At 33.0% G+C, this 25,104-nt stretch overlaps 1 protein-coding gene across 2 annotated transcripts in view; it reads right to left on the bottom strand.

Moving 5' to 3' along the window:
- Positions 1–714: 714 nt before the first annotated feature.
- Positions 715–25,104, bottom strand: part of LOC106064397 (calcineurin-binding protein cabin-1-like) — a 42,609-nt gene continuing 18,219 nt past the window's right edge. The window contains exons 13-32 of one of the 2 annotated variants that reach the window (XM_056025658.1): positions 21,151–21,852; positions 20,804–20,956; positions 20,474–20,655; positions 19,836–20,050; positions 18,959–19,120; positions 18,290–18,427; positions 17,496–17,651; positions 16,483–16,667; positions 15,183–15,454; positions 14,694–14,891; positions 13,723–13,896; positions 13,188–13,432; positions 11,920–11,958; positions 9,937–11,467; positions 6,004–6,114; positions 5,741–5,904; positions 5,363–5,591; positions 3,146–3,217; positions 2,513–2,684; positions 715–1,694 (exon numbers count right to left, since the gene is read on the bottom strand). In XM_056025658.1, the coding sequence (XP_055881633.1) occupies positions 1,228–1,694; positions 2,513–2,684; positions 3,146–3,217; positions 5,363–5,591; positions 5,741–5,904; positions 6,004–6,114; positions 9,937–11,467; positions 11,920–11,958; positions 13,188–13,432; positions 13,723–13,896; positions 14,694–14,891; positions 15,183–15,454; positions 16,483–16,667; positions 17,496–17,651; positions 18,290–18,427; positions 18,959–19,120; positions 19,836–20,050; positions 20,474–20,655; positions 20,804–20,956; positions 21,151–21,852 (5,567 nt within the window). In that variant the 3' untranslated portion in view covers positions 715–1,227. The remainder of the gene's footprint in view (positions 1,695–2,512; positions 2,685–3,145; positions 3,218–5,362; positions 5,592–5,740; positions 5,905–6,003; positions 6,115–9,936; positions 11,468–11,919; positions 11,959–13,187; positions 13,433–13,722; positions 13,897–14,693; positions 14,892–15,182; positions 15,455–16,482; positions 16,668–17,495; positions 17,652–18,289; positions 18,428–18,958; positions 19,121–19,835; positions 20,051–20,473; positions 20,656–20,803; positions 20,957–21,150; positions 21,853–25,104) is intronic. The other variant, XM_056025659.1, reaches the window with a different exon arrangement.

Here is a 25,104-nt window from a genome sequence, read left to right on the forward strand (position 1 = left end):
AAATATAATGCCAAACATAATTATTTCCTGATTAAATTTTATATGACTTCATGATTTTAAAATGTCTTGTATAAGATGCCTAGCTCAATTCTATAGAACCTTGTCTTTGATTTAACTTTCATCTGTAATAGTTTTATAGCTAGAATGACATTTCCTTGACCTTTTTGAACAGATCTGAACATTAAGACATAGGAGAATGTTCTAAAATGTAGTGATTCATACATGAAATTTCATGTGTCTAAAAAAACCCAACTCAATTCTGAATTTCTCAACTATTAATAATAATGCCTTACTTAATACAATGAAAACTTTTAATATATATATATATATATATATATATATATATATATATAAATGGCATCATTACAAAACTATTGTTTAAAAAAAAAGAGAATCATCTGGTGAGGCTATACAAAATCAAACTTAGATTTACAGAACAACTCTGAAAAAATGGATTATATATATTTTTTTTCTTAATCAAAACATTGTATGTGAGATTGATTCACTAAACAGTATCTGTGTTGGCTAGAACTGTGAACTATGTTCACTAAACACTGTATGTGAGAATGATTCACTAAACAATATCTGTGTAGCCTAGAACTGAACTAGTTTCACTGGGATTGTAATGAGAATTATTTTTACTTTCTTTTAAATTTACAACTTTTTAAAATTAAACGGAAAATTATTTTTAATAAAAACATAGCCAGAAGCCAGTTCAGTTTTTAATTACAGTTTTAATGAAACATGTAACATAATAGTTCATCCAAAGCTAACCATTTGAAAGCAAATTTAGAACAATCCTTATATACCTTATTTCATTTCACTTTGACAACAAATTCTTAAATATAATTTATATCATATTTTCCCAATCAAATGTAATAGGTTGGTCATCATTTGTCCCTATAAATAAGTTTAAAAAGTCATTGAATAACATGCATCATTGATTAACATACATGGCTTGATGAAATGCAAAAGACATAATTATCTTCTTTTTTGAAGTAACATCTGTAATATATAAGATAAGATCTAGATAATTGTTTGATTAAAACAATACATTCACTAGTTATTCAAAGTTAGGTAAGTGTTTATATCAAGTATTTCCAACAAATAATCAACAACCCTAAGATGCATATTATGGACATGAAATGTAGACATTTCATATGGAGAGGTAGCTAAATAGTTACTGTACTGAATCTTAATAACAATATAACTCTGTACTTAATCATATTAGTCAGATTCACTAATAATTATAACATCCTCCTCATCATCATCTAATATCTGTGTAAAGTTTGGAGAGGAAGCCACTTCAGTCACTTCATGTTGGACGTCTGATTCTTCTATTAAATTGATCACCATAGTTTCCACTTTGTCCTTGTCTGACTTTCCTGGCACAGCCAGCTTGTTAGAGTCCTGGATGGTACATGGCTGCTGGGAGGTGGAGACTTCTTTAGTTTCCTTTTCACCCTGACAGGTGATGGCTACATTTTTCAGAGATGTAAATTGAACACTTTCAGATGCATGAGGGCCAGTGATGCTTGATGTAGTATTACATACATGGGATACATTAGTATTAACATCATTGGCAGCTTCTGAAATTAATTCATCTCTATTTGGTTTGGAGATTTCTTGCAGACGCTCACTAGAATTAACTGCCAAGCTGTCTATTTTATCTTCCCTAGTGATCTGTACAACAGCTAAATTTAAGGAGATAAAATAAATATGTTCAATTACTCACAAATAAAAAGAAATCTCATTTGAAAAGGAATCAACACGTTTGTATGTGCTATGAAAATATGAACAATTAAGCCTTGTTACAAGAAAACCAACTTCATGTTACTTAAATAAACTTCATGTTACTGCATTCAACAAATTTCTACACAAACATATTAGTACATTAATTTCTGGCTAATGTAGATTGTATTTCAGTGTATTTCAAACTTTAACAGTGATGCCCCTCCCCATTCCAAAAATAAAATTGTATGCCCCCTCCCCTTCAGCTCTGGTTTGATGTAAGCTCCCATCTGGGGTCTGGGAGGGTTTTAAGAATTTAATGAAAAAGAAAAAGACACCAGTTTATAAAACAACTTAATTTGTTTTGCATAATACGAGTACCAGTATTTACTAATTGTTAGGAATTGAAATTTACATTAAAGATGGTGTTTGTTTTGTAGATAATTTTAAAGTGTTTTGTATACTAGAAAAAGTTAACTCTGGTATTAGAGGGGCAGCAGGTTTCCCATATAGCCTGTAAAAGGGTCGGGGGAAGTGTTGTAAGCATGTGCAAAGGCCACAAATAGGCGTTTTCCTGCATCCTGAACTTCCAAAATTTATTCTCCTGGAATCTACAAATTTTTTTTTCTCATAATAAGACATCACGCCCCACAGTTTGAGAAACACTAATGTATTCAATATGAATTTATCGAGACTTAAGCTGTTCAATTAACTTATTGTAGTAGCAATGTAATTACTGTGTAGATAACTGTCAACCCAATCTCTATACAGACATTATTACCTTCACTTTGAGGAATATTTCTATCAGCTTGATCCTTTATTTTGACATTCAAGTTTTCTTTTACATTGTTCATCAAAGACAAGGGAGCTAACTGAGTGGATTTACTTTTCTCTGCTGCTACTTTAGTTTGATCAGCAGTCATTTTACCTTGAGGATTGACAGGAACTGGAGACTGAAGATAAGAACAAAGGAATAACATACCTGACAAATGTTGTAACAAATTAAAACAAATAAAATTCAAACATCAAGCTTTTATTAATAGCTTTTTATAGTTTGATAAAGTGACATCATTAATCCTGCTCAATAATTCTGAGTCTAAGACACAGTTCTAGTTGTTTAGGTATTTCCAGCCAAATGAAATATTACAGTCAAATAAAAAATTATTTTTTTTTTACAATATTGATTAATACTGCCATATTTATTATGTCTCAGTTACTGGAAGTTCAGAGTTTTAAAGCTGACATTATCAAATTTATATTCTAGTAAATATCTACTCAATTTATTAATACTGCCATGTAATAATAAATAGATTAGATTAATTTTAATATAAAATTGTAAACAAAAATTAGCAATGGTAAAAATAGTCACCAGTGGACAAGACAGGACAAGAACAAGATCCAAACAATGTCTTACCTGAGTCACCTTAAGCAAATTCTTTTGACAGTAAAAGATGGCTTGTTCTTCAGTTAACCTATTCACATCTGTCTGTTAGATTAATAAAAAGTGAATTAAACATAGGTAATTCTCCACCATAAATTAATTCCTATTGCAGGAAGGGCTTTTCAATTTTTTAGCTTTTTTTAGAGAAATTTGAGTGCTAAAATTAGTTACGAAAATCAGACCAATAGCCTTTGAGCATTGTATGTCTTACTGTTTAAACTAAAACAAGTTTCTGCAAGACCTCAACCAAGAATCAGTCATTGGATTAATTGTTATTTTATTTTGATTGTATCTACATTAAAGACACATACAAGACTATGTGATCTTTCCTCAATATGAACAGTGAGTGGAAGTAGACAAGGAGATGTGATCAATCAAGATCAGATGTATTCAAGATGTGATAATTCACTGATGATCAGAGATGTTATCAACCAATAGTCACACATCAGTGTGTGAGAGAAAAGAGAGCTTTGTCTCAGTGCCCAAGGCAGGCAAGTGGGGACTTGTCATGCCTAATCGCGCAAGCCATGAGAAGAGGGCTGACCAGTTATTAGGTTACACTGAGTAAAGGGGAATAGTTGTATACTGCCAGACTGAATCATCTAGAAAACCTTGGGAAAAAATTGAAAAAACAAACATAATTTAGAATTATTTAGAAAGAGATCGAAGGTGAAGATAGAAGCTTAAAGAGAAGACTAAAAATGTTGTAAGCAATACAGACAAATCTTAATGCTGGACTATATAAAGAATTTATATTTTGTTGTTTGATCATGGCTGGATTTTTTGTTTTATTGAACTGAGTTTGAAAGCATTAAACTCAAATATTAACTCAAGGAAAATATATTATACACTGATTCTTCAGTGTGTTCCAATAAAGGCATTGAGGCACCTCCAAATCTGAGTATGTCAAGTGATTTGGGAGACAATACACTACTACCCAAAATAAAGTCATGGAACTTATTATTTAATAATGCTGACCGGTCATTTCATCTTTGGTCATCATCAAAGGTCAAGGTGTTCTGGAAGTAGTAGAAATCTTTTGAGAGATGAGAACGATTAGAATACTTATGAACATGCTGCTAATAAATTATCTCCTGACGGCCATCTTTCACTTTATCTTTATTTACCTATTGCTCTTTCTTGAATATGGGCACACCATTTTTAACCTTGAGATGTTTTATTTATTCTAATAAATGCTGACTTCCACCATCCTCTGGATCTGATTCATATCTTCTATAAATGCTCTGTTTTAATCCCCATTTTAATATTTAAGTTATAAATTGTGTCCAAAGAAGAAATATGCAAAACTGGCCAAGAAAATTACAAACTTGTACAGCAATATAAATCAATGGATGGTCTTCTGTACTTATGATCAATAGCCTGTCTATCTTACTGATCTAAATTATTCATGCAAAAGCAATTTTTATATTAGCTCTCTTTCAAGAGATGTCAAATTTTACAATTACTCTTTGTTAGATAAAAAGATAAGTGGATGAAATGACCAGAGATGAAGAGACCAAGGATGAAATGGCCGGGCTGAAATGAATGGTGAAGCGTAAGACATCTGAACTGAAGCGTCTTGAGTCCTCGTTTAGACTGTGATATATATTATAGAAGCACAAATTATTAAAAAAGATACATATATGTAATGAATTTTTAAGTGTGATAAATAAACAAGGACAAGTAAATAACAGTCAGCTAGAAGGATTTCAATTTGCATAGAAACATAACTAGTACAAGAACAATAATACTCAGAAAGAGGCTAAGATAAAGGCACATTCCTTGTTTCATATTCTAGGATAAATTTATACAACTACTCCTTCATTCCTAGTGCTATTAGAGCATGGAATGGGTTGCCAGGAAAACCAATGACTTGGCATAGTTTAAGACATTGATTAACATTCTTGACTAGATTGACCTAGGGATATGGGTAGGATGTAATCATCTTCTTTTTTGAAGTAACACCTGTATTTTTTATAAGATAAGAAGAAGACTCAAACTCAATTACTTTAGTTCTATAATTACAAGATGCGTGTCCTTTAAATTATTTGCATACTGTGAATGAACCATTAAAAGAGTTACGGTACTAACTGATTTGATAATTAGAACTAAATGTAAAATCCACATCCAAATGTGCTAGCTGACAAAGAACAGATTTAGATTTAGAGACACCTACAAGACATGACTTACTCTGCCTTTCATCATGGTTTTAAATGCTCTGTGTAACGCTGTTGTTGCTTTCTTCAAAACATTGGAGCCTTTAGCCATCAACCAGACCTGGTAAACATTAGCCAAGTTGTCTTCTCTTTGATTCTCACTCCATCTATCACTGGCATCCATTTCTTTGTTCACCACTTCTATACACTTCACAATCACCTCATCAGCTAGCGCTAAGCGTTCAGCATCTCTCAAATACTTTCTACACAAATAGAGAAAGAAAACATTTTGCTGTCATATTCCTAGTAAAACAACTTTTTGTGAGTGAAGTCATTTTTTTTAAAGCTGTACAAGGTTTACAGTTAAAATACAAGAAAATCTGCTTTGTTCTAGAATAAAATGTTTACTAACTTGCCAATATCAGGAGTACGTTTAAGTTGTGTTCTTATATATTTCAACATTTCCAAGTCACCTAGATCAGCAAGTACTTTCAATAAGAGAACAACTGATCTATGGACATGCGAAGCAAAACAGCCTGATCTATCAATATCTTCTATAGGAATTTTCCATAGGCCCTAAAATGAATAAGAAACAAAAAGAATATTTTAGGTGAAGTATTTATGGCCATGACTTGAAATGAACAAAAATGTGAAAGAATAGTAAAAAAAAATTACCTGGAAAAAATTACTTAGTTTTCTTTCAGCAAACAGACCAGGTGCAGGCATGTGGGACTGGTCCAGCCAATCTGGCCTGCCTAACAGAATATCTCTTGCTTTCTGTAGATTCTAAATTAAAAAAAAAAAATTATCATCATGCTGGTGAATATAAAAATATGAGTGTGTAGCTTAGTACCATTAAGATATAGAAGTACAAGAAAAGGGAATCCAAAAACTATTAGCAAACATTAAACCGAATAAAGCATCTCGACCTGATGGTATTACAGCTAGATTACTCAAAGAACTAAGCAATGAACTAGCACCAGTGTTCAAAATACTCTTTCAGGCATCTCTTAACCAGGGCAGAGTACCAAAGGACTGGAAAGAAGCTAATGTCACCCCCCCCCCCTATTAAAAAAGGAGAAAAATCTGACCCAGGAAAATACAGATTATTATCACTTACAAGCATCACATGTAAAATCCTAGAACACATAATATGTAGCAACATCATAAACCACTTAGACAAACATAATGTCCTTACTCCATACCAACATGGCTTTAGGAAATATAGACCCTTTGAAACACAACTAATAGGACTAATTGATGATTTTTCAAAAGGTTTAGATAATAGTGAGCAAATTGATGCTATTTTACTAGATTTTTTCCAAGGCTTTTGACAAAGTTCACCACCATAGTTAGCTTAAAAAATTAAAATATTTTGGCATTGATGGTCCATTGCATCAGTGGATTAAAGATTTTCTGTAATAAGGAATGACTCTAAATCAACTCCAATAACAGTAAACTCAGGTGTACCTCAAGGAACAGTGATAAGTCCACTACTATTTTTAATTTACTAATGATTTACCTAATTGCATTAGTTCAGGAACAAAAGTCAGATTATTTGCAGACAATTGCATAATATATAGAACAATAAAAACAACATCAGATACAGAAATTTTACAAAGAGAATTAGATGAATTGCAGAAATGGGAATCGAATTGGAGCATGTCTTTCCACCCAGAAAAATGTCAGTTATTAAGAGTAACAAAAAAAAACTAAAACAAATTTATTCCACTTATCTTATTCATGGTAAACCAGTAACACAGACTAAAAACCCATAATACCTAGGTGTTAATTATAATGAGCACCTGGCTCTGATGGGATTCTGGCTGAAATATTTAAAATGGGTGGTGTCGCCCTAACCGAGAGGCTAACAGATTTGTTTGCTCTATGCTGGGAGAAGTGCGTGGTCCCACCTGAACTTTAAGATTTCGTAATCATATCCCTAAACAAAAAGGGTGACAAGTCTAACTGCTCCAACTATCGATGCATTACACTTCTGTCAGTAGCAGGAAAGATCTTTGCTTGAGTATTGCTCGACAGACTAAACAACTCTTTAGTGGATGAGGTGTTATCTGAGAGCCAATGAGGCTTCAGAGCCGGTAGAGGTACACCTGACATGTTCTGCAACAACTACAAGAACAATGCAAAGAGCAGAACCTAAACCTATACGCTGCCTTTGAGGACCTCACCAAGGCTTTTAATACGGTCAGTCGCAATGGTTTGTGGAGGATTTTGGCCAGGCTGGGATGCCCACCTACGTTCCTATCCATTCTCAAGCTGCTTCAGGTAGGACAAAAAGGCCAAATTAGACACAATGGTGACCTGTCTGACCACTTCCGAATAGAAAATGGCGTGAACCAGGGCTGTGTACTTGCTCCTACCCTATTTGCTATCTTCTTTGGCATAATGCTGGGTCAATTGAGGCAGCGATTGCACGAAGGCATCTACATCAGGTTTCGCTCTGACTGCAATGTTCGACGTCTACTATCCCATATAAAAACAAAGGAGATGGTCATAAAGAGCTCTATGCCGATGATTGCACCCTGCTACCTCACAATGAACATGATCTCCAGAACGCGGTCAACGAATTAGCATATGCTGCCGCCTCTTACGGTTTATCTATAAATATCGGAAAAACAGAAGTCACGTTCCAGAAGTCATCCAAATAAAACCTACACAGTCCTGTAAAGTGGTAGACCACTTCACATATCTGGGTAGTATAGTATCAAATGACGTCTCACTTTCAAGGGAAGCTGATAACTGTCTGGCCAGAGCCAGTAGTCTGATAGTAAGTGTATGTGTTTTGAATGGCGGGTAGTGCAGTGTGTGTGCCTGTGTGACCAGTTGACCTTCATTATACATGGTTGAGTGAACAGCATGGAAAGTGTGTGAGGACTGTGTGTAAAAAAGGGTCAGATTCATAACAAGATGCTGGAGTAAAGAGACAAACAAAATCAATGTGTTCATTGAGATTCTTGTTGCATTAGTGTGTCTATTACAGTAGCGCTTTTGGATGCCTTCAGGCGAGAGTTTGGCGGAATAAATCACTCTGCCTGTCTACAAAAATCAATGTCTACCAGGTGGTAGTTCTCTTCTATATGGATCTGAGACATGGGTATTATACAGAAAGCAACTAAGACTACTTGAGCGCTTTCACCAAAGATGCTTGCGCTCCATCATTGACATACGGTGGCAAGACCGCACTCACAAAGGCAGCAGGATACACATTTGAGACCAAAAGAAAATTTGCTGCCGAGGACAGGCGCAGATGGTGAAAAGAAAATCTAAATGGACCACCTGCGGACATGCGGTTATGCTTGCCCTGGGTGTGGCAAAATATGTCACAGCTGGGGCTGCACAGCCACGGGAAATACTCCTTTTCTCACTAATCTTCTGACTCGAAAACAAGCCTTATTATTATTATCATTATTATAATATTAGTATAATAATTGAAAAACTGTCATGGAATCCCCATATTGATGAAACTATCAAAAAATCAAACAAAGCATTAGGGTTTATTAAAAGAAATTTCTATAAATCAAATAAGAACATAAAACTAAAATGTTATTTAACCTTGGTTAGGCCAATAATAGAATATGCATCCTCTGTTTGGGACCCCTCAACTCAAGAAAACATTAAGAAACTGGATCACAAAATAGAACAGTGAGATTCATAACAAATGAATATTCACATTTGACTAGAGTAACACCTTTAGTAAAATCACAAAATTTAGAAAGCTTTCAAGATAGAAGACTTAAAAGTAAAGTAGCAATTATACATAAAACACTGAACCATAATCTTCAAATCCAGAAACAAAATTTAATAAAATACTCAGAAAGACACAAAGATAAAGGCACATTCCTTGTTCCATATGCTAGGACAAATTTGTACAAATACTCCTTCTTCCCTAGCGCATGGAATGGGTTGCCTGAGCTAGTCAGGAAAACCAGTGACTTGGCAGAATTTAGGTCATTGGTTAATATTCATGACTAAATGCATGACGCATAGGACGTAATCTTCTTTTTTTGAAGTAACGTCTGTATTATATAAGAAAAGATAAGGTACAGTGTTTCCCAAATTGTGTTCCAGGGTTTCGCAAGGTCTGAATAGGTGTTAATGAACTACATGAATAATTAACTAGTAGGCCACCATGTGAATCAATCTCTCTAAGAAAAAAAAAGCAAACTTTTCCAATAAATACTCAGTATGTGCAAAGTGTTCAGTTTAGGGAAAAGTTTAAGAAACACTGGCTTAGTATTTTACCATTTAACTACCATGCTGATGTATATACAAGTATTAGTGTATAGCTTAGTATTTTACCATTTAACTACCATGCTGATGTATATACAAGTATTAGTGTATAGCTTAGTATTTTACCATTTAACTACCATGCTGATGTATATACAAGTATTAGTGTATAGCTTAGTATTTTACCATTTAACTACCATGCTGATGTATATAAAAGTATTAGTGTATAGCTTAGAACTTTATCATTTAGCCACCATGCTGATGTATATAAAAGTATTAGTGTATAGCTTAGTACTTTATTATTTAGCCACCATGCTGATGTATATAAAAGTATGAAAGTAACTGTAGCTAAATACCAACCTTAGAGAAATAGTAAATGTCTGCCAGTCTGTACAGAGACTTGTAATGGGCACTGTACCGTTCTGCACATAACTCTAGTCCTCTAATACATTTGGTCAAGATTTCAGCTCTCAGGAAAAATGGTTCTTTTCTTTCTTTCTCACTTTCTTTTGTATTATTCATAACTTCTGGTTTCTGGGACTGTTCTGTTAATACATCTGAGATTTCCTTATCATTAATGCTTTCTCTACACTGTGCTGCCAATTTTACATTAATATCAGTACAGATGTTTTCATCAGCAACTTCCTCAGATTTCCTTTCTTCTAATACTGATGTTTCCATGTCAGACAAACAATTAGATTTTTCCACTTTCTCATTATTGATCCATTTGTTCTCCTCTTCATTTTTCATATTACAATCACGACTGGTCACTATTTTTTCATCTTCATCTTCCCTTACATCATTATTAGTCATTTCTTTGTTCTCTTCATTCCTTATGTTCACATCTTTAGCTCCAATCTTTTCCTCAAGACCCATTTCAACATGACCAATATGTGTCAATTCTTTTTCCTCTTGGGACCTCTTCTCAATATTAATGTCTTTGTCCTGTTTGATACTCACATCCACATTATCCTCTTTTTCTGCTGTACTATTTACATTCATATCCTCAGTGGTCATTTCTTTTTCTTCTTTATTACACACGTCTTCATCATTAACAACCATTTTGTTTCCTGGTGATTGGACAACTCTGATTTCCTCTGTTTTCCTGTCCCCAGCACCATCCATCTTGAGAGTTGAATTTGTTGTGTTGCTGTCTACAGCTTGTTTAGTAATGTCACTGTAGGCAGTAGGAATTTCAGGGGGAACAGCTTCAGAAACTGTTGGAAGGGACTGATTAGATGCAAGGCTAGATGAGGCATCCCCACTACTAGTCTCAGACTTGTTTTGTTCAGTCTCATTGAGTTGTGCACTCATTAAACTTTGGGAGTTTTTCTGTGTATCTCTACTGTCACAAAGTATTTTATGATTGTTACTCAAATTTCTCTGTGTACCTTGCAGTACACCATAGCTTATGTCAACTTGACTTCCACTCTGTTCACATTTATTCCCGTTGTCTCCTGAGGGTTGCATGATATCCACACTGTGATTCCTCATGTCACCATTGACCTCAGAGTCACATGTCAGCATCACAGGCTTAGTAATAATAGCTTCATTTACAGGATAACTCTTTGTATTTGGTGTGTGAAAGTCATCATTTGTCACTGAAACTTGCTCTTGTTGACTTGATTCAGGCACTTTAACTTGAGCCAGTTCAGGGAGACTAGCATAAGATGAGAGATTCTCTCTCTCCCTCATCTCCAGATCATCAAGATGTACTACTTGTGTGGGGGGTGGAGCTAGGGGCTGACGTTTGGTTTCCTCTACATCAGACTGAGAGTCAGTAGCACTTTTGTGCTTGGAGTAGTCATGGTCCAGTGGATTTTTGTGGTAGATCTGTTTCTGTTTGGCTACCATTTGGTTAGCTGTGAGCTTTGGTTGGGCCGATCCATCTCTGTAGATAAAACCATTAGTATCAATTGAGCATTATGTAAACAGACACAAGCAGAGCTAGAGTTTTTCAATTTGAATATTCGTAAGTCTATTTATTTATTCTAATGTTTGGTTAATAAATCAGCTTTTTCAAAATGTTAGGCATTGTTATGCTTGTATTGAAGTCTAATTGTCATAAGCTAATAAAGTTATTTATTAATTAATTAATTTTTAATGTGAAATGTCAATAATTCAGCTTACGATTTTTTTTAAATTATTTGCATTCAAAGTATTTAAATGTAGATTAATTAAATGTAACTGTAATTTGATATTCTTAAAAAAATTGCAAAGTAAAAATATTTTTAAAAAATTAAAAATTTTGATATATCAATACAACAGTTAAAGAGGCAAAAGTTATGAATATAAAATCGTTAAAGTAATGAATGCATAATTAATTGAACCATCAAGTATTACCCACTAACATAGTTATTATGCTGTTTAGATATGCTGCAGCTGCCAAAGCAAGTGAATGTTGGGAATAAGACATTAGATGAATCATTTCTATCAGCCTTTATATTTCTTTTCAATCTTTCCCCTACCCTGGGTGCATCCATTTCCTTCTGAGACAGAAGGAGGCATATATCCAATAGCTTCATATTTTCACATCTCTTAATTATAATCATAACTTGTTCAAATACACATCCTAAACTTAAATAATCATAACTTACACTTTCTAAAACTTCAAAACTTTTCTAAACCTTTAAGTTTCCTAAACATAAACTTCAAAACTTTTAACATTCAATTCTTACACCAATCAAATGACATTGTTCTAAAGGAAACATTGTAAAACATTTTGTTTAAAAAAAAATAATGATGTGAATCAATGACCATGGCTTAGAAAAAACAAGATGCTAGGCTACTACTTGGCCACAGAAGAATTTGAAAATAATATTCAGATAAGGATTTTACAAGTAACATTAGTTGTTACAAACAATGGAATAGTGTACAAGTGTAGTGCACTAAGGTGGATGCAATGCTGATGACATGATATTACTGCCAAAGCAAATGGTAACTGAAACTGTCCTTTCAACATACAAAATATTTTTTTCTATATTACCTACTAAGTTTCTATACTTACCTGTATTGTTCCACTGTAAGTAAAAGTAAGTAAAGTTCCCCTTTGAGACCTTGTGGTCTATTGGGCCGATGGGACAGATGATATAAAGGTCATCTGTTTCTGTGGCCTACGGTTAACGAGCAGGGTGTCATGTGGCCAGCACAACGACCAACTGTCTTTACTTTTCCCCAACTGATGTTAGGTACCCATTAGAGCTGGGTGGACTCAGAGGCGCACGAAAATCCCGAAATTAAAAATCCCAGTCTTCACCAGGATTCCAACCTCGGTCCCCGGTTCGGAAGCCAAGCGCTTTACCGCTCAGCCACTGCGCCTCCACTGAACATTTGAATAAGTTTGTCTACTCACCTATCGTTTCATTGAGCTAAAATTAGTTCCTATGTTACCTTCTTGTTTCATTTAAAATACGTTTGTTTCCTGTGTTACCTTCTTGTTTCATTTAACATACGTTTGTTTCCTGTGTTACCTTCTTGTTTCATTTAAAATACGTTTGTTTCCTGTGTTACCTTCTTGTTTCATTTAAAATACGTTTGTTTCCTATGTTACCTTCTTGTTTCATTTAACATACGTTTGTTTCCTGTGTTTCCTTTTAAGTTTGTCAACTCACCTGTCTTGCTCCATTGACTTCTGTTTCTCATCACATTTAACAAAAGGACTTTGTAGAGACTCCTGGACATACTTGTCAATCAGCTGCAGATGTTCATTGCTGGGACTGTACAAAACCAACTTAAGAGCTGAGACATGTAGGCGATAGAAAACTTCAAGTGCTTCCAGAGCTAAGTGTGGAGGTATGCTAGCAAATTGAATCTTCTTGGGATACACAGCTTCCTCATTGTGTAAGCAGATTGCAGCCTATGGAATACACAACAGTTATACTTCAATGCATCTCTAGAGTAGAGTGTGTCAAAAATTTTTTTGTAGCAATGGTATAGAGCTATCAAACTTTTTATAAATAATATTTTTACAGAGTTAGCAAAGTAAAAAATATATTAGTTTCCTTTTAAATAAATAATAAATTTAGGTTCAATTTGGAGTGAAAAAAAAGCATTAGTGATTATTTTATATTTTGATGCTAGCAAGCTAAAGACATCAAAAATCTTGACACAAAATAAAACAAAAAATGTCTGAGAGAGTAGAGTTACCTGTTTATAGTGTTCTAAATAAACTTCTGGAGATTCTTTTTCCTTCTCAGCAATCTTGCCAAGCATGTAATGAGTTAACCAATCTTCCTCTGTCCCGTCTCCCTGGCACTCTCTGGCTTGCAAATAATTCTGTTTGGCCAAAAGTAAACTTTTTTCTTGATGAGATATTGAGTTCTGAAAGAAACATAAATCAATAACAACATAATTTGTTTTTTGTATTGAATTGTATGTATTCTGTGCCTTAGGTTAAGATAAACAAAATTAAAATATATTAGTTATTCAGAATAAATTATTGCTATGTAGAAATAGATGAAGCCTAAAGAAAGGGTGGGCAAAAGTCATTTACAGAAAACTTGTAAAATGCCTTTTTTTTTAAAATATTTGTCACAATCTAGATGCGTTCAAGATAAAAAAAGATACTTTCTGTATCAAACATTTCCTCACTCCCCCAACAAAACAATATTATGGATTATAGTTTATCACTATACAAACTATTTTGAGGAGGATGATCCTTTTATAACAACATTTGAATGATTTTTTAAATATTACATTTTTTTTTGCATTGTATTGGAATACTATAGGGAATTTTCATACCAGTACTAAGTTGAGAAAAAGAAAAGAGTCAAACTGGCAGAGATTTTGAAATCAACCAATCAAATACTTTGTGTTACAATCACGAGAAGCATTATCTACATTTTAAAAAAGCTTATCAATACATCAATATTCTAGAAATCAACAATTTCAATCAATCAATCAATCAAATACTTTGTGTTACAATCACCAGAAGCATTATCTATGTTTTAAAAAAGCTTATCAATACATCAATATTCTAGAAACAAGAGACAGACCAGAGAATGTATATTACAAATAGAGGATGTAGAAACAAAGAAAAATGTTCAGGACTGGTAGCACAAAATACGATGCTCAGAAAGAAAAAAAAAAGAGCATAGCAATATAGAAATAAAACTGACCATAATCACTTCAGCTCCTATGGACAGCAAATCTTTATATTTGCTTTGTCTGGAAGCATGAGTATGAAGTTGGTAAGCCAATGAGCCATACTCTAGCCACAACTTTCTACTTCCTTTCTGTAACTCCACAGCTCTTCTAAAACATCTTAAAGCTGCCTCAGATTTTTTGTAGATAGGCACCTCTATTTTCAGTTCAGTCTGTGAAAAGAATGTCATTGAACACCTATTAGATTAAAATGAATGGATAGAATACAATACATATATCAGTAGTGTTAGTGAAACTTTAAAAAAAAAAAGTATAAGCCAAAATACTAAATAGTTTAAGCATTTAAGTACAATGTTCAGAGATAATTAGAAACAATTACAAATCCAAAAGAAATAGGAAAGGTATAAAAATTATATAAATTATATAAAATTGTATTAAGCATACACTTGATGTATTAGTCTAATTAATATCTGTAAATGGTCTATGACTACGGTCAAACATACTGAATTGAGTTTCTGTTCAATTTGATACATTTTAGCTAGCGCTAGTCCAGCCCAAGAATCCATTCTATTGCTGTTTAAGACTAGGTCCAATTGATAAAACTTGACAGCTTTAGCTGGCTCTTTGTTCTTGAAATAAAAGTCTCCTAGGAGATAGTACACTTGGTTGCACATTTTGTATGGGTCTTTATGCTGTTGTATCTTGATCAATGGTGTACATGGTGCTGTGTTGGAAATGCCTTCTATGTAGTCTGTTATGGCTGAAACATGCTGGGCTAGAACCAACATACAAGTATACATGTAATGAAACAAGTAACATAAGAAAACTTGTTTGTTTTATTTTAAATTCCTCCTTTAAGTATCTGATGACTTTCATAACGGCCATTATTTTACTTTTAATTACTAATGAATGATAGATTTTTAAAAAAAAGGAACTTTCTTACCCCGACCCAATTCCCCCTCCCCATAAGAAAAAAATCCTGGTTAAGCGAATGTATAAATCTACTCAGATTGTATAGAATTCTAATTATAGGCCTATGGATCTAAGACTTACAAGACTATGTTCTTTAATCAATAGGGCCTACATGGTGAAATACCCACTGACATGTCTGTTCAAGATAAAGATTTTCAAGACCAAACTTAAGAATAAATTTAAGATAGTGTTTTAAAAATTATAATGGTCAAACAAGAGTTTTCCCAGTGTGGCCCATCGTCTAGTTATTCTTTTCCCAAAGATATACATCAACTGTCAAATTTCTAGAAAAATCGTTAGAGACGTTTTTTTTTTATAGATCCATGTCCAGGTTTTCCCCAGTTGCCATGAATTTGCAAGCTGAATAGAGGAATTGTAAAAATAGATCTGAAAAATTCAAAAAGGCACAAACGACATCAATTTATTTAATCATTAAACCCAAAAGATGGTTGAATTTTAGAGAAAATCTAGAGAATCCTTAATTATTAACTGTTACATATTTTTCTAGTAAAAGTTAGAGAAGATTTATTAATAGTCTCAGAGTATATTGCTGGTAGGATTAGGATATAGATTCATGTACTGGGTGTTTTATAATCTAGAACCTAAGTAGTTTTGTTTGGACAGAAACTGATGTTTTAGAGTAGAGATTAGGTAGAAAGTTATTAGAGTAAATAGAGGCCTTTTTTTTCTTATAATAAATAAACAAGATTGTTCATAAACAATACATTCCATGATAGTAGAAAGTAGGTATTAAATTTAAAATATTAAAAAAAAAGGTTTACAAATGTAAATAGTTCTATCATAGCTCAATTAAAGAAATATTTGTTTTACCTGGGTTGAGTTCATCAGGCACTAACATATCTATTCTTCTGAGCAGGTTTTCCACATCAGAAGTGACCGATTTGATCTTATAGCTGTCAAATTCTGGAACTTGTTTAGGGGCAAAGTACAAAAATAAACTGCCAGCTCTGTCCCAGGTTAGACTTATTGGAGACACATTGTGATCAGTTAAGTGTCTGGAGAGAAGGTTTGTGAAAACATATTTTATTCTCAATAGCAAGTCAGAATAAATAAAACAATTAGAATACAAAATAAAATTAGTCAGAATAAATAAAAAAAATTTGAATAAAAAATAAAATTACAGTCAGAATAAATAAAACAATTTAAATACAAAATAAAATTACAGTCAGAATACATAAAACAATTTGAATACAAAATAAAATTAGTCAGAATACATAAAACAATTTAAATACAAAATAAAATTACAGACAGAATAAATAAAACAATTTAAATACAAAATAAAATTACAGACAGAATACATAAAACAATTTAAATACAAAATAAAATTACAGTCAGAATACATAAAACAATTTGAATACAAAATAAAATTAGTCAGAATAAATAAAACAATTTAAATACAAAATAAAATTACAGTCAGAATACATAAAACAATTTAAATACAAAATAAAATTACAGACAGAATACATAAAACAATTTGAATACAAAATAAAATTACAGTGCTATTTTTTTTTTAAATATTCACAATCCCTATTGTTGCTGATATGAGAAAAATAAAATCCTTACATTTAAATGATAAAACAAATTCTTAAATGATACCAAATTATTTGAAAAATATAAGTTCTCATTTTCAAAAACTAAAAGATTGTGTGTAATAAGATTAACTAGCAAGGCCTGTTTTTAAAACTATTTTATTACTTTTAACATAATAAAATAAATTGGCCAACATTTTATCTTAGAAAAAGAAATAAGTACAAACATTTATTTTCCCATGAAATATTATTTACGAAACATTATATATAAAATAAATTTGTTGCTATTAATACCTGGCTCTTCCCTTTTTGTTTGGGTGACCATAGAGACAGTAAACACACTGTTCAAAATGAATATCTTCTCTATCCTTGTCCTCTAGATCTTTGCTATCCAGTACAGACATTGTAAATAAAAGCAGTAGACCATTGTCTCTTGTACACCAGGCATGCCTATTAACAATAGTTAAATCAAATCACATCTTTTGCAATCATTCTAACTATAACAGTTGGATTTATTAACTTATTTAGTCTAATTCTGTTAACAAATAAATAAGTCATCAAATAATGTTTGGCAGTTATTTTCTTTTTTTTTTTGGAAGGAGGAGGGGGCAATTCAAATGATTAGTATGTATGAATAAAGTCAGAAAAAAAAGAACTTTTCAATGATTTTCATTTGATCCAAATATTCATGAGAATGTTGTTTTGAAAGCATTGAGTTTTAAAATCAAGCCTTTCAATAAATCTAAATTCTTTATTAGAAAAGGAAATGAGTAACAATAGTTTTCAGAGAAAACTAATTGCCAGTAATTTGAGTGTTTCTGATTTTAAAAAATTCCTAGTTATGTAAATAGAAAGTTTTTCTCTTTCTGTCAATGTTTTTAAATTTATATATGCCTGATATATTTATTAAAGCCAATAATTAATTAAGACATAAGGTATTTTGGAGCCACTATTTTCCTTCCATAAATGTTTTATATATATTTTAATTTTGCTTAAAATCAGGCCAGAAGCTTTTGAATACATTTCACTAGATATTCATTGTTAACAAAACCAAAGCATTAAAGGTGTAATTGGAATACAAATCTCACCTGCCAAGATGATCATGCGCTTCTATTAGCATGACCAAAGATCGACTCATCTCTTCCTCCTCATCCTCATCTGTCTCATTTTCTTTTTCTTTGCTCTCACAAGATTTAGCATTCAACTGCTCTTCATAGTGTAGTACTCTGAAGTGATTTTGTTCAATAACACAAAGATTAGCAAAATCATGTATCCCAAAAATAAAAAGAAACAAGTTTAGAAAGAGGAGTTTGTGTTTTCAAATAAACTTACATGCGACCCCCTAGAGTCCACCATTGGGACATCTTTTTAATAAGCAATGCAGGTAAAATGGCAGGTTTTAATATTTTCAGCACAAGTGTCAGAAGTGATTGTATTGTTTGGCCAGCTGACATTATTACACTGTTAATATTTATAAGTATTCAATGAACTGATGTTATGAAGAAACACCTAACAAAATGTGATTAAATGATAATCTAATGAATGGTTGAACTACCAACAAAGAGGTTGGTATCTCTCATTCTTGGCCTATTTTTTTGTTTTAGCTATCTGCACCAAATCAGACTGCCTCTTGAAAAATTAATAAGTGTGTTTCTACTGTATTGTAAAAAACAAAATTATAATTAAAGACACAAAAAAGTGTTAAAAATGTTTTAATTACATAGATGAGTGCATGTCTGTTAATGCTTGATATTTACCTGTATAATATTTTCCATGGTAACAATGAAGCAATGGGCATCTCAGTGACAGTCTCAGCAACATCCAAACAAATGTCAATTACAGATGTTAAATTATCAGCAAGTCGATACAAACAGCTGCGACTCAATGAAGATAAAATATTGCTGTCTTCCTCCAGAAGTCTAATTTAAAAAATACAGAAAAATATGTAAATTATTTTAACTGGTTACGTTCACAAATGAAGTTTACGACAGAGATATTGTGAACATTTGCATTTTTCTTTCAGGTTTATGTCCATTCAAATATCAGCCCTATGTCATACCTTATCCTAAGAATGAGAAAAAAAATGGTTGTTTAGACCATCCATCCTGTCCTGAGTAAGGATGAAAATGAGTAGAAGTTTTTAAAACCAAACAAATTTCAAATTGAAGATTATAAGCTAAGGTTTCCAAGTCTTTGTTAGGGTAAAACATACAAGAGATTAGCTGAAGCAATCAATTCAGTACTCAGTCCTTTCAGGAAATACATTTTTATTACATTGTACCATTATATTGAAAGAAAAGTCTAGTGATTGTTTCAATTACACATGATGTCAAACTAGTGTCTTTTCTTCTTTTTGAAACATGAACAGCATTCAAGTAAGGAACAACTAAGTCAATGTATTCCTGGTGCAAGTGATATTATGCTTGTAAGATGTATTATATTGTACTGTTATATATATTGCAAGTGTGTAAGTATTTTGTACCTTGTCTTAATAAAATGTTTTCATTTACTATATAGTAAATTAATGGACAAAACCTTTGAATTCTGTCATTTGCAATCATTTCTAAGCAGACTTAGAATATTTACAACTTGACGTCAATATTTATAGGCAACTATTCAACACTTGTTGTGTACCTGTCAATGCATGCAAACAAAGAGACTAGAGTGGCAGCCCACTCCTGATGTAGCTGAACACTTGGAACTCTCTTGTAATACAGAACAGCTTCATTAAGTGATGCCTCAGCCCACTGTATGCCTTCCATTGGTTTGTTTAAATGGTACAGTGAGTTCACCAACAACAATAGCTGTGAGGGACGCTCTCTCTCCACCAAGGATAAAACTTTCTTACTCTGCTCAGTGACAAAAAGAAAAAGTTAAATGAAAGTGAAGAAAAACAAATTTGTGTGAGTTTATGTTTTCTTCTATAGTTTTATTTAAATAACAGTAAATATTATTTAGTCTAAGTTTATGTTTTCTACAGTCAGTACTTTTATCAAAATAGCAGCAAAGATTTTTAATAGATCTATTTTATTCTTCACCCAACTTAAGCATAATTGGCAAGCAGAAGCAAATTATTTGTCACATAAACATCTTTCAGCATTAATACTAGCAAAGTTTGAATGAAGACTACAAATATGATCTAAGCACAAACCCTTGGTTCTGCAAGCCTAAACCACAGCCCTATCTCAAATCATCCATTTTTTTATAGACAAAATATTGAAGAGCTTAAAAGCAAAGATGTTTTTGTTTTTTTTTAATAAGAGCTACTCAACTGTTTGGTTTGAAAATGTGACGACAAGGTTCTCTACCACCCGATCAAACTGTGCTTCATCAAACAACTTTTTATTATCTTCCAGCGACTTGCTTCTCTGCAATGCTTCCAGCTGTCTCCTGGCTTCATTGGAAGATATGAGTTTATCTTGAAGGTTGGGTAGTATAATCACTCCTGTGTTAACTGAAAGTTACAACAAGGTTTTAGTCACAGAGCAGATAAAAAATAGAGATAGATAGATAACAATAATAGTATTACAAATGCTCTCAGATTTAATTACAAGTGTTCAGATGTCTAATGTAAATAAATTTTCAAAGAAATATGATTAAACCTTCATCTTTATTGCTACATTCTTTTTCCACATCTTGCAGAAATTCTCTGGCAATTTCATAGCAATCAACAGCATCTAGAGTTTCATTCAGAAATTGATGTTCTTTGGCTTTCAACCAATAAAACCTGACACTGAAATGTCCAAGCCATGATCCTAGGAGAAAACAAATAAAAGTAATAAATTCACAAGAAAAACTCATTTATCCTAATCAATTATGCAAGTTGTTTTTCTTAACTTATAGTTCAGTTTTATTTTGTTTCTTTAATAAAACATAGACAATGCAAATATAGTTGATTTTTTGAAGCTCCAAATTTATAAGAACAAAAAAAATCCATATTTACGCATACCTAATGCATCATTTCTTCCAATCAGAGAGGCTAAGAAGGCCATATCATCAGAATGATACTCTCCAAGTAATTTAATCAGATTTTCAGCAAACTGGCTGGCTTTAGAAGGAGACATCAAACTTCTCAGACTTGAGTCTAGTACTGCTTGGTTCAAGTTGAGCTCACACCAGACAAGAATGACAGCAGCATAGTTTCTGTAGCCCTCCAGGGATAAACTTTCTGCATCATCGAATACTGTAGGCAGAGAGAAATGTTTGCGTAGCCTCTTGTACAACTTTAAGTATATCTCAGCTATACTTTCATACCAAACATAGTCAGACTTGTTGGCAAGCTGCAAGAGGTATTTGTACATTAGATCTATCACACCATTACATTTCAGACAACTTCTGATAAACATTTTCACATCATCTTCTTCATTGTCAGCCAGTTTCTTCAATGTCATAGTAGACACATTCAAGCCAGGTTCAGCCTGTGCTTTGTCTACTTCCATTGTTAACTCGTCTGAAGTTTCTACATTGTTTTGGAGGTTGACCTTTAAGAAAGATGCTGGAAAGTAGCTTTTCATTACGTTTTTATAATTAATACTTTTCCCTTCTCTCTGATTTTTTGTGTTTCGACTTCGAGTTGACCTTCGCTTTTCAGCATATGCCCATTCGTCTAATAAGGAGTCATCCATTTTTCTTTTAGATCCTCGTTTTACAGCTGAAATTGAAGACAATACAAAAATATGACTCTGGTGTTAAAGAAAATACTAACAATACTACTGTATACACAATGCTTAGGGACCAAAGTTAAAAGCATAAAGCATTTCTCCAATCATTGCAAGACTGATATTTCAAGAGATTTTCAGGAGATAACATTTCATTTCAAAGAAAAATAACTTAAATTCTAAGTAATAAATATATGAACCAGCAGCAAGAAAAAGCAAGATTTGTTTTGATAAGGCACTAACTTCAAGTCAAAGAAATAGAATTACAAAGCTGGCAAATCCAAAAAATTCATTTTAACAAAAGACTTCCTTTGGATAAAAAGGAGCTCTAAATTGGCATTGTCCAAGACAAAATGTTATATTATTATTATTTATTATTATAGATTCAACACTGACATTAAGATCCATAGAAACTAATATATTTGACATTCATATTCAGATTCACTGAAATAACATTTATGCTTTTTGCTTTGACTGTTCAAATCTCAATTACAAGCTATGAATTAACAATCTCAACTTTCATATTCTATCACTATTTTGATGGAGCATAAAAACCAACTTAAGAAATATCTGAAATAGTAGAAGGTTCCACAAAAGTTGTGTCACTTAGAAAAAGAGAAGAGTAATGAAGCACACAAAATAACCAAGGACTATAAAAAAAAATAATTTAATACCCAGTAAAACTTAGCAAAAGAGGAGATTGTGATAGTTAGGACATTTCAATAGAAATAGATCTAGTTAAACACTCGAAAGTATAATATCTAGATCTGTTTTAGTGAATAGAAGAATCATAGCTAAAGGAAAAAATAGAAATGTTTACTACAGATTCTATTTATATATAACATGAGCATTTGTAACTACAAAATATGGATTCAAAAAAGGTGAATATGAGTTGTAATCATTGATCCTATTTTATGTCAATAAATAGTCGTCAATTTAGATTGAAATTTTTAGGCAAAGTAAACTTTAATTTATCTGGCTGCAGTATCAATACTTTGAATAATGTTAAAAGCAATTTACAAAGCAGAACTAAGGGTTTAAAGAGCATTTTTAAAATCTCAATGATTAGAGAGGTAATAGTCTTTTAAAAGTAAAGAGTGACTTAAAAGTGTCTTAAGCTTGTGAAGAGGTGAATTGAATTAGTATTTAGAAATGCACTTGTGTGATAGTGGCATCCCCCCTCCTCCTCACAAATATTCTGTAAGTAGAAAACACCAAACTGTGGGAGATGAGTGGACAGAAAAATATAGAAATGCAGATCTTAGAGAGGAAGTGGAGATGGATTGGTCACACCCTTAGAAAAGATACCAGCAACAGAGCTAGGCAGGCCTTAGAGTGGAACCCCCAGGGAACAAGACGCAGAGGAAGACCAAAAAGAACATGGCGACGCAGTGTACTTGAAGAAGCAGAGAAGACCGGGAAGAGCTGGGACACCATCAAAAAGCTAGCAAGAGACCGTGGAGAGTGGCGTGTTTTTGTCGAGGCCCTATGTTCCATGAGGAACTCAAAGGAGTGATGATGATGATGATGATTGAGAGATATCTATTTGTAAAATACTAGATCAGGGATGGGCAACCTTTTACTACCAAGGGCCGCATTAAAAAAATTTGAGGACTGGGGGCCCGCATAAATATATAGTGTTTATTTTGCACTCCCAATTGAGGAATTACTTCAAGAGTTAGCAATTTCTTGAACTAATTTTACAAATGATTTTTCTTTAATTTTGATATTGTCATTTTACTTCATAATTTTCACCACAAATGTACAGTTGTACTTTTTGTGAAGTATTTAAGTGTTTATTCTAGTGCATGTTCCAGAACCGTGGAACTAGCTTACTAGTTGCTGTCAAATTACAGTCAATCAGCATGACCTGTTCACAGATGAATGTGGTTCCAAAAATGTGAAAGTTTAGCTGCAAAGTTTTTTAAAGTGTGGACATACAGCTTCTGGCACCATGAAGCTCCTGGAACTATATGGAACTTCTCTTTCAGGTCAAACTTTGCTTGGAGTTATGACATCTGGAGCTGAATCAGCTTCTGTGCTAAATGGTGAGCTGAGGGTATTGAAAACTGTTTCAAGTTTTTGAAGTCTTAAAATTTGCTTTCAAATTCCACAATCAAGGAATCCACATTAGTCTTGTACTTTTCAACCATCTCACTAGAAATACTTTCACCTTTCAGCTAAGGAAAATGACAAAACCCTATTTCACTTGCTGGCCTGAAGAAATGGAATAACTTTGTTTGAAAAGATTTAAGATGCACATACATTTCATGTGCAGACAACAAATGGCAATGCTTCCGTTGATAAACATGAAGTCTGTCTTCAACTCTTCATTAGAAATATTAGTAACAATGTCACAGTCAATATCATTCAAGGAATCTAACAATTTATTCCTTGAGATTCCATATTCTTCTAATGCTAGGCCAGCTGATACTACTGTCACCGAACATCAGAATGATTTGTTTCCAAATCTTCAAGTACTTCTCGGAACTGCCAGTCAGAGCCGGCCTTAGATAATTAGAGGCCCTAACCCCAAAAAAAAAAAAAGAAAAAGAAACTGAAAAAACTATAATTATGCAATTTATTAAAAAAACAAGGTTACAAAGACAGTTTGTGTGGAAACACAAACTCAAAATCGGCCCCCGAAGTGGTCCACCCAGGCAGGCTTCAATATTTTCAGAAAGAACATCCAAATGAAATTATATTAAAGACAAATGACAGATAAGAATGGAGAAAGAAGGTTGACAGATCTTGTGTAGTGCCCCCAACGGTCCAGCAAATCAAAGGATAGGTGAAAATGAATGTAAATTTAGATGTGAACCTGGCCTAACTAGTTCCCCTTTCAGACTTTGTGGTCTATAGGGCAGATGATGTAAAGTTCATCTGTTTTTGAGGCCTTCGGTTAATGAGGGTGTCATGTAGCTAGCACAACGACCAACCGCCTTTACTTTTCCCCAACTAATGTCAGGTACTCATTAGAGCTGGATGGACTCAGAGGCGCCCAAAGATTCCGAAGTTGAAAATCCCAGTCTTCACCAGGATTCGAACCCGGAACCCCCGGTTCAGAAGCCAAGCATTTTACCGCTCAGCCACCGCGTCTCCCCTTTATAATGCATACTAAATAGATTTTTTCTCTTTAAAAAAATAGTAAACATTTGTTTGTGTGTAAATATAGTACTTAGTATAACAGAACTTACATAACTTAACAATACAAATATAAAAAATAAATTTTTGACAAAAAATCT

This window comes from Biomphalaria glabrata, chromosome 4, assembly GCF_947242115.1.
Source record: "Biomphalaria glabrata chromosome 4, xgBioGlab47.1, whole genome shotgun sequence".
NCBI classification, from domain to species: Eukaryota; Metazoa; Mollusca; class Gastropoda; family Planorbidae; genus Biomphalaria; species Biomphalaria glabrata.